Source organism: Lycium barbarum, chromosome 10 (assembly GCF_019175385.1).
Source record: "Lycium barbarum isolate Lr01 chromosome 10, ASM1917538v2, whole genome shotgun sequence".
NCBI classification, from domain to species: Eukaryota; Viridiplantae; Streptophyta; class Magnoliopsida; order Solanales; family Solanaceae; genus Lycium; species Lycium barbarum.
In genome coordinates this window covers 18908887-18919787 of record NC_083346.1, presented here as the reverse complement: position 1 = coordinate 18919787, position 10901 = coordinate 18908887, and the positions used below count along the sequence as shown (strand labels likewise).

The 10901-nt window shown below is 35.9% G+C and overlaps 1 protein-coding gene across 1 annotated transcript; it reads right to left on the bottom strand.

Moving 5' to 3' along the window:
* Positions 1-5528: 5528 nt before the first annotated feature.
* LOC132614869 (vetispiradiene synthase 3-like) lies at positions 5529-8770 on the bottom strand. The gene is made up of 7 exons (XM_060329419.1): positions 8596-8770; positions 7968-8235; positions 7356-7731; positions 6985-7203; positions 6482-6620; positions 6135-6380; positions 5529-6048 (listed from the first exon to the last, which is right to left on the bottom strand). Exons 1-7 carry the CDS (start codon positions 8707-8709, stop codon positions 5752-5754), a joined length of 1659 nt encoding a protein of 552 aa, XP_060185402.1. The 5' UTR covers positions 8710-8770; the 3' UTR covers positions 5529-5751.
* Between the last annotated feature and the right edge of the window lie 2131 nt (positions 8771-10901).

Below are 10901 nucleotides of genomic sequence, written 5' to 3'. Positions count from 1 at the left end.
GTCTTGGAACTTTGTCATAAGCCTTTTCTAGGTCGATGAATACCATGTGTAAGTCCCTCTTCCTCTCCCTATACTGCTCCACCAACCTTCTCATAAGATGGATGGCTTCTGTAGTTGAACGTCCAGGCATGAATCCGAACTGGTTTTCTGAAATAGACACACCTCTCCTCACCCTCATCTCCACCACCCTTTCCCACACTTTCATAGTATGGCTTAGCAGCTTGATACCTCTATAGTTGTTGCAACTATGGATATCTCCCTTATTCTTGTATAGAGAGATCATTACACTCGCCCTCCATTCTTCGGGCATCAATGTCGTCTTAAAGATGACATTAAACAACCTAGTCAGCCACTCCAAACCTTCCGGGGCCGCGCTCTTCCAGAATTCCCCCGGAATCTCATCAGGTCCGGTTGCTCTTCCCCTGCGCATCCTACGAACAGCACCCTTAACCACGTCAACCTTAATATTCCTGCATTAGCCAAAGTCGCGACGCCTTCCTGTATGTTCTAAATCACCCAACACAATGTCTCTGTCCCCTTCTTCATTCAAGAGTTTGGAGAAGTATGACTGCCATCTCCGTCTAATGACAGTTTCCTCTAGCAATACTTTGCCATGCTCGTCCTTGATGCATTTTACTTGATCCACATCACGTGCCTTTCTCTCCCTTGCCTTGGCTAGCCTGAACAATTTTTGTTCCCCTCCTTTCTCTTCTAGGTCAGCATACATGCGTTCAAAAGCTGTCGTTTTTGCCGTCGAAACTGCCAACTTCGCCTCCTTCCTCGCCATCTTATAAAGTTCTGTATTCGTCCACTTCTCCACCTCATCCTTGCTTTCTATCAACTTCGCATACGCCACCTTCTTTGCTTCCACCTTCCCTTGAACTTCTCCATTCCACCACCAGTCCCCTCGATGCTGACCACGATTACCTATCGAGACCCCCAACACTTCCCTTGCTACCACCCTAATACAACTAGCCGTCTTATCCCACATACTGGTCGCATCCCCACTACTATCCCAGGCCCCCATCAATTTCTCTCCCATCTCCACGGCACTAATAGTGGTCAAACTCCCCCATCTGATCCTAGGTCGGTCCTCCACGACCCTCTTCTTCCTCGTCATCTTGATCGCTAAATCCATCACCAAGAGCTTATGTCGGGTTGTAAGATATTCGCTCGGGATGACCTTACAATCCTTGCACAGAACTTTATCATCCTTCCTAAAGAGTAAAAAGTCAATTTGAATCTTAGCCACCGAACTACGGAAGGTTACCAAGTGTTCCTCCTTCTTTGGGAAACTCGAATTGGCTATCACCAATCCAAAAGCTCTTGCAAAATCCAAAAGTGAGACTCCTCCTCCATTCCTGTCCCCGAAGCCAAAGCCTCCATGCACATCATCATAACCTCCCGAAATAGGTCCGATGTGTCCATTGAAATCACCTCCCACGAATAGCTTCTCAGTAGGCGGTATGCCTCCCACTAATTCGTCCAAATCCTCCCAAAAGCGCCTCTTCTCCTCATCGCCTAAGCCCGCTTGCGGCGCATATACACTAATAATGTTCAAAGTGAGTCCTTCAACGACCACCTTAATCGACATCATCCTATCAGTGACTCTCCTAACCTCTACCACCTGATCCCTTAATTCACTATCTACTAAAATGCCCACCCCATTTCTATACTTCGACCTACCAGAGAACCACAACTTATACCCGTCTACCTCCTTAGCTTTAGGACCTACCCATTTGGTCTCTTGGATACAAGCTATATTAATCTTCCTCTTCTGAAGAATCTTAACTAGCTCTATTGACTTCCCCGTTAACGTTCCAATGTTCCAAGATCCTACTCTCAACCTAGACGCTCCTTTAACCCACTTACCCCTCCTAACCCTCGCCCCCGTCCCTGAACGAGAACATGACCCTAGTCTACCATCACTAAGTAAAGCCATGAAAATGAGTATGAACTAATAAACTATTCAAAAGTCTAAAGTTAGCAAAAAATGTAACTACAAGTGTATGGACAAATAATGAATATGGCAACCGGAGGTACCAACTCCAGTTGAAATGAACCTAATCGCCGCAGGAAAACACTGTTCAACGTCCGAGTACTGTTCACTGTTCACTGCCGGAGTACTGTTCACTGCCGAAATTATTTTCACAGAATAAAAAAAGAAAAAGAAAAAAGAAAAAAGGAGAGAAAGAGAGGGCTGGCCGGAAAATGGTGCCGGAAAAAGTCTCCGGCGATGACGCAGCTGTGTTCTGGCAGCGCCAGGAGCAGATAAAAGAGGGGAAAAAGAGAAGAGAAGGAGAAGAAGAAGAAGGAAATGAAAGAGAGAAAAAAAAAGTAGATCTGGCCGGAAAAGAGGCCGGCGTTACCTGGTCGCCGGACGCGGTCTGATCGCCGGATGTGGTGGCAGGTGGGGTGGGGGGAGGGAGATGTTACCATTGATGGTGGAGGAGAGAGAAGAGAGAGAAGAGAAGAGAGAGGAAAAATCCAAAGGTGCCTTATATATATATATATATATATATATATATATATATATATATATATATATGAAGAATGAGAATGAGCGCAATGCATAAGTAAAATGAAATAATAGGACTCGGTAATATCACAAAATAGTTATATACATCTATTATATTCATAGCATGCATAAGAGCCCAAATAAAAGCTACTACTTTATCGGAGTGACGTAAGGTCGGTAACCTCCGATTTATATTATGGCACAATCATCATAGCTATATCTCACCTTGAAGAAAAAATTATCATAAGGTGAGATCAACAATAATGAATGAAATCAAGAAAATCCTGAAATAAACTCAATAATCTCATAATAGCATCAAGACCATAAGCTTTGAAATCTCTAGAAATGGAATCATCATCATCATAGAAAGATCTATCTTTAGCATCATAAGAACTTTGAGAATCATCAATTTCTAGCTTTTTGGAAATAAGGATATTATGGAACATATGTATGGGTTCACAAGAAAAGAGTCATGCCTTTAGAAAGAAAGGGTTTAGCCTTACATACCTTTTTGGTCGCCTACTACTTAACTCTTATCCTTCCAAGCTCATAAATCTACATTCAAGAGAATTCATACTATTGTTAGGCTTATCCTCATATGCTTATCTTAAGTCTTCAAGTTAATTCCTTTTAAAAGCTGCCGAAATTCGGGCAGCATCTCCCCTGTTTATATCACTAGCCCAAAATCACAATACCAACAAAACAACAACAATAGCAACCCTAATATCAACAACATCATCATCGACACCAATATACTCCATAAAACATCCCACGCGATGTTTTGCCCAATTTCTCAACCAACCATAACAATATTAACAATACCATAATCAAAGAATTATCTTCAATTTAATCTCAAATTAATCCAAAATCTCCTTTCAAATTCATCCCATAGTCATCATATTCAATTCAATACTTTGTGACTTCTCCACTTTGATTCTTTTCCCTTTCAAGAGTTATTAAACTTTTAAACCAACTCAATCATATAGATAAGATGGGGAACATACCTTATAATGGAAGAACTTCACCTCACTCAACTTCTCCCAAGCTCAAGTTTATCACAACATTGAAGAGAAGCAAGAATAATCATCTTCCATAGATTATCTTAAGGTTTTGATGTTTGATCTTCTCTTTCAATGGTATGGAAGGTTGTGGAATGTTGTAGAACCTTCAAGAACTCTCAATAACTCTCTTATAATGGGGAGATAAGTGTGGAAGGCTCTAGAGAAGTGTGGGGATGAGAAATGGTGAGAAATTAGGTGATTTAGATGACTTAAAAGGGTAGATATAGTAGTCTAATTCGGGTTGGGCAGGTGGACCGAAATTAGTGGACTTTTTAAGAGGTTTCTAGAATTTCCGCATAGGTTCGCAGGCTTCTGGCAATCCATTTTAAAATGCCCATAACCCTCTACTCCGATGTCGTATCGACGAACGGTTTTTTGCTTTGGAAACTATACTCGATGAACTTTATTGTAGGCTCTTGAAACACCTCAAAACTCCTGATATACCCTGAGATAGACCTCTCAAAAGTTGAGCCCGAAATTTCTATCCAAAATTTTGCCAAATTTTTGACAAACTTATTTTCTTCGATTTGCTTGATCCCGAAACCTTTAGACACTTGCTTAACACTTGTTAAGAGTATTCCTTAACCTTATAAGGGTTCCATGACCTCTTCATGCTTACGTTAGTTTACTTACAATGCACACGACGCGAAAATTTTTGAGGTGTAACATGAGCATAGGATCTTCTTCGTCCATACACAACTTATTCAACAAGCTGTTCACCATTCCTAACCCTAAAATTTCATACACAGAAATTGGGGAAGAAAATTAAAACCCTAAACTAGAAATTCGACATGAGATGGAGAAAGGATAACGAATTTACACAATAATTTACTTACCTCGTCGAAAAAGATGAGAATTTAAGACCAAAATAAGAATTTGAGTTCTTCTAAATTGGGTGTATAATCGGTTGAATATATGATGAAATATAGTGTATTTTAGACGGTGGGGTCTTCACATAAGCTTTGGGAGTGATACGTGGCAGTTTCCCATACGTTAGAAAGTATGTGTTTTACCTCCTACGCACTTCACATATTTGATCTCACGCACTAGTCCAGGTCAGCACAAAAGGTGCAAATAATTACGAGTAAAAATAGTTTAGGGGGGGTAATAGGACCCCGTGAAAGGAAAGGTGTGTCCTAGCAACTTTGGTACAAGTTGGGGTTAGGGGGGGGGGGGGGGGAGGGTAATAGTGTCCTATCCTTATATATATACACTTATAGTAACATAACATAACATATATAAATATACAAACATAACTTAAGTAATATATATATATATACTTATAGTAACATAACATATATAAAAATACTTAAAGTTAAAAATATACAATCTTGAGTTTCTTAATACTTATAACCTGGATATATATAAAACTTTATATATTATAGTGTTAATTTATGTGTAAAATACGTAATTAAGCAAAAAAAAAAAAATACATTTTTGGGCTAACCGGTTACTGGTTTTTACAAGGCCTACTGGTTCCGGTCCGGTTAGAGCAAAACCAACCGGCTAACTGGAACCGGTTAACCGGTAACCGGTATCTCTTACTAGTTCGAAAATCGGTAACCAGTCGGTTAGCCAACCGGGTCCGGTTCCGATTGCGGGTCAACCGGTTGATACCTTTAAATTGTGGGTCAAGAGTGTTACATAATATTCTTGTGCTAAGAACGTGGATGCCACCTAGTCTTTTATAAAAATAAAAAACTTCATATATAAAACCTTTAAGCCTTTTAGACTTTGTTGCCTCCATAAAATACAAACGAGCTAGAGACCCTACTGATGGAAATAATATGGTAGTGAAAATATTGCAAATACACTCATGTAAAAACAAAATGTGAGAATTTCAACAAAAGAAGAAGAACAAGAGAATATCAGGTTAAAACATAAAATGCTTGGCAAAATACATCGAATTGAGTGATATTCTAAAACCATAAACAATTTAGTCACAGAAATTAAAATAATTGGAATTTAATTTTAAATTTACTTGATAAAGAAAATATAGTGGATTACAAATTACTTATTTATGAAATTATTGAATAAAGTATAGGAATGATTTGTATCAACTTATTTCATTAATGACCATCTTTCATGTCAACTCGTGAGTATCAAAAGTTCCCTAGATATTGATGGGATTGACAAGTAAGGCTTCGTCAACTCGTGAGTATCAAAAGTTCCCTAGATATTGATGGGATTGACAAGTAAGGCTTCAATCACAGACTTCACGTTATTCTTTGGATTACTATATCCGTCTTGATTGTTCTTGTAAACAACATCAATCAGACGTGTGAGGTTCACAATAGGCATCAATATTTCAGCTGGCATAGAAGTAGGCTTAATGCACTCTTTGTTCAAATCCTTCCACGCATTTTCAGCTATTTCAGAAAGTTCTGCACTCGCTTCTTCCACAGATAAATTGTTCTCTTGCATATAACATTCTATCCCTGTGATAAGTTGTCCTTTTTCTTTCTCAATCTATAAGGAAAAAAAGATTCGTGAGAATGTTAGAAACAATATTTATACATTGGTAAAAATATATGTACAAATTTGTATAACATTACCTTATAAGTGGCTATGTCATCAATGACTCGACCAATTAATGCTGAAGCCAAAAGAATTTTAGGCTTATTCATCATCCAATCGAATGCGGTCTTTGATGCTGACCTCATGCCCAATAATGATGCTGGTGCTAGTAGGTAATAAGTTCCCGTGATTAGTGCATTGCTTAGGTACTCTTTAAATGATGGAATTTTTCCTTCGATGAACCATTGAGCTTCTATATAGTAACTCCTCGCGATTTTTTTCATCTAATCATGAAACAATATTTATTACACTTCTGTATCTTACATTAAATATTTGAAATTCATTAAATCAAAGGAAAATTATATTAGTGTTTTAAGTCTCATACCGCCTCTTTGACATAATAAACTCCATTGAATCTATCTTGGCTTTTGACTTCGATTTCATATTCCTCGAAGAGATCGAGAAGAATTGTATATATCGGTTTCATATAATTTGGCAGTCGATCTATTTCACTTACATTCCACCTGTAATGATAGGAAAATATTTTAATTAATGCATCCCACTCCGCATATATATTACCCCGTAAAGATTTGATCTAATATTTTACGTGTTTAATTTATACACAATCAGGTCACTTTTACTTGTTATAGCAGGTAACTTGCATTGTTTTCAAGATTACAAACACCACATTTTAAGGAGCTTATCTGTAAATATCCTTTAGATGACCTGATTGTAAAAAAAAATCTTTTCAAACGATGTATATAATTTAAACTGTAATTTTATAGTTCTTTGAAAATAATCTTAGAAATAAAGAGTTAAAAATCAGACTAGAGATACTATGAAATAGCTAACTCAATTACTGGATAAATTATCTAACAAAATTCATACCGGTCCACCGCTTCCGTGAATACTTCTAGTTCATCAAGAGTACCATAAGAGTCATATGTATCATCAATTACTGAAATTATAGCTATGCACTTCGCAAGCATAATCCGAGCTCTAGAGTATTGAGGTTCAAAGTACACGCCTACGGTCCAAAAGAAGCATTCCACCATTCTGTCTCTGACATAAGAAAGTTTAGACGCAAGATCCAAATCTTTCCACCACCTTCAAAGTAGAGAAGATTAATGCTTAGTTAAGTTAATTTCTTTATGTCAAAGACCAGAAGGTGGAAACATGGTTTTTTTTTTCATTCTTTTCTTATTAAGAAGTCATATAATATTCAAATGAAAAGCATAAAGTAACTCAAAATAACTTACAATGTGAGTTCTCTAAGCTCTTCCTTGTGTAGCATTTGCAACAAATTGTAATCTAGTTTTGCAATCCTCAGTAGCTTTTCATTTCTTGAATCCACATTCTCATATATTGAAATGTAAAAGTGTGCTTCAGCTCTTGGGATGCCTCTATGAAGAGATTGCATTAGGGCATGTCTTACATGCTTCTCAAGAGTAGAATCTAAGGTATTAGGAGCTATCCTTTCAAGATGGGATGTTGCAAAACTAAGAGCCTCTTCTAATATGACATCCTCATGTCCCCTAACATGTGCCGCTTCATACAGACTTAGCAGACCCTTTGCATCTGTAAGTAGAGTTTCCTTGAATTTTCCATTGATGTCCTTGAATTGGTTGAAATGATCTAATTTACAAATATTTCATTATGTTAGTTATTGCTGAGTATGTGGACAAAGTGTCATATTGACAGTTGAAAAAAAAACTATGTATAGGTATGGATAGGGAAACCGTGGCGACTTGCCCCAAAACGAACAATGTCACCATGTTATTAAGATTGTTTTTGAGCTAGTTCAACAATTATATAATACAAACTTAAGACATTATAGAAAGAAAACTTGTAAGATGTGTATATAAACATACCAGAAGAGACCGGATAGCCATGTTGCCTAAACAATCGAAAATATAGAGCAACCTTGTATAGATCATCCTCTTCATGGATGACATTTAGATCAAACATCTTGCTAATTTGATCTTCAATCTCCAACTCGAAGTGATACGAAATACCAAGGTGTTCGAGAGTGTCAATCAAATGTATTTTCTCTATGGTGGCATTGTTAGTAGTACTTATTATCATGTGCTTGACTTCTTCTTTCAAGGTCGCAATCTCTTCTATATTTTTCTCGGATACCTGTAAATGCAATGCTCATTGTTAGTAATTTTGTCAAAGCTAATAGTAAAGAATGAAAAAGGCTTACTAAGAAATAACTAAAGAAGCATATACAATGAGACATCTCTATAACGGTTATCCTCTATAACAATATTTTACTATAACGGTCAAGTATTATTTGGAACGGACTTTCATATTTATGTTATATTATATGTTCTTTATAACAACATCCCACTATAGCAGTAAAAAATTATCTGAACAAACGGCGTCGTTATAGAGAGGTTTGACAGTATATATATATATATATATATATATATATATATATATATATATATATATATATATATATATATATATATATATATGTATATATATATATACCTGATTATCCATAGTAGAATAGCTAAAAATATTTCCCCAAAGACTAGGAGAAAAATTAGCCTCTGGTCGAAAAATCCCATCTTCATGGTTCACATTTCCAGTCAATGAAGTCATTGTTGCTATATTTTGGTATAATTGCAAAATCTGAAAACTTATTTGAATGTTGGGTTTTCAGTGTTTTCTGCTTAGTCTTTTGTCATTGGTATCATATTTATATAGAGGCAATTAGAATAATTTAAAATGTGAGAGAAACACATTTTAGAAATTCAAGTAGTGTTAGGCGGCAAGCCATGTACAAATTCAATTAATCTATGAGTCTTAACAAGAGAGTTAAATTGTTGGCGGATAACCTGTGACCTTCAAAGGTCTAACTAAGAAAAGTAAACTAAAACTTTAATTTGAACCATCTTAGCTTTGGTGATACCGTTCCAAGTTATATATACCGATATTTTATATACGTTTATAAACTTCTTATTAAAGAGGGATTAAACATGATCCTTTTGGATTTGTATATGGTAAAGTTTCCTTGAATAGCACTTTTAGTCCCTATGTTAATGATATATTATGATTTTAGTCCTTGTTGTTGGGATATATACTATTAACCATGTGTATGGATATAGTATTTATTATAGAACAATTATTTATTCTTTTTTAATAAAGAGCTAAATAGATCACCTACTAGTATGTGTGTCATTTACTTATATAGTAGATGATTTAGTGTATAGAGTTTAGCTTATACACGGAAGATTAAATTATCGGTTCTTATAAGTATAAAGATTATGTTCACAATCTAAGATGGAATTTGGACAAACCCATCGGTATGATTGTAGCACAAGATTAATATAATGTATCTTCATTATGGGAACGGTATAGTTTCGTCTTCTTGTGCTAGTGCATTTTGTATGTATTGAACGGACCAAGTAGAGATAAGTGTTTTTGTACTGAATATATAAAGCAAATTCTCTAGTTCATTAAATGTACTTATACTCTTAATCTTGATATAATTATTATGATCAATGTGATTTGCTCATTATTTTGATTTATTAAAAGTTACGACTCAATTGCGGGTCTATGCATTCCTGGTAAATTGGATAATGGCAAATTACATTTGTGAAGTAATAATTACTTGATAGAATCTATGTCTCGACTTTGAGATTGATGATACCCCTTTATGGATGCTTATCAATCTCATGTGAAAACCCTGCAGGTGAGTTTGTATCCGTCACAATGATGTAAGTTAAGCAGAAATATAAAGGATTCAATTAGTCAATGAATTAAATTGTCAGTAATTTAATTTAATTGATTGGTATCTGTAATCTTAACATGGGGAGTTAAATAAGTTTTAATATATGATTTGAAAATTGAACTGAGGAGTACAGTTACGATTTTTTAGTGAAATAATTCGTAATTTATTATGGTAGGATTAATTCAGATTTTTTGAATTAATTCCATAATAGGAAGCCTCGTTAATTAAATTATGTGGTCCTTGTTATGCCCGAATAATAAAAAATTAAATGTAAAATTATTTCTTGGTGGAAATAAAGACCCAACAGGTTTTGAAAAAGGGTGAAAACCCTAAACCTGTAGTTATAAAATAGGGGTCTTATTTCATAAGGAAGTTAATAGTTTTACAAGTTTCTACACTTTTTCCATAGAAATTCGCACACACGAATTTCACAAATTTTGGTATTATTCGGGTTACACAGTAGAAGACCGTGAGACTGAAGTATGACGATCTCGTAGATGGTGTGTGTTTGTGATTGAAGATTCGATGTTTGGTCGCAGTCACGCTTCAAGAGATAAGTATTAATTTTATGTTTGATTAATATCTTGATTATGTGTTGTCTATATTACATGCAAGTTCGATCCTGGCTATTTACTTCCGCTGCGTATGCCTGTATTTTATCAACCGGCATCAAGAGCCTTCTTGCATCTAAATAGATAACGTGAAGCTTATATGTGAAAATATAGATATGATATGCTGTCATGATTGGGGCAGATTATAGTCGCATAATTATGGGTTATTCGACTGTGTCTATTAATTTGATTTCACCTTTAAGCTTAATCGCTTAAATCTGGAAATTGTTTAATTCTTATACTAAATAATTGTGTACTCGAAAAGTGTTTAGTCCCTTTGATTGCTTGTACTCGGCGGCTTGACATCAAGGACACAAAGTGGTCTTAGATGGCCATTGTGTAATTGGTCAGATGATGCTCGTTGTTTTGGGTGTACGGCGGCGGAAGAGATGCTGTAATTGTGTTCCAAAATGGGGTTACAGGGCTTCCTGATATTGGGCTATCAAACA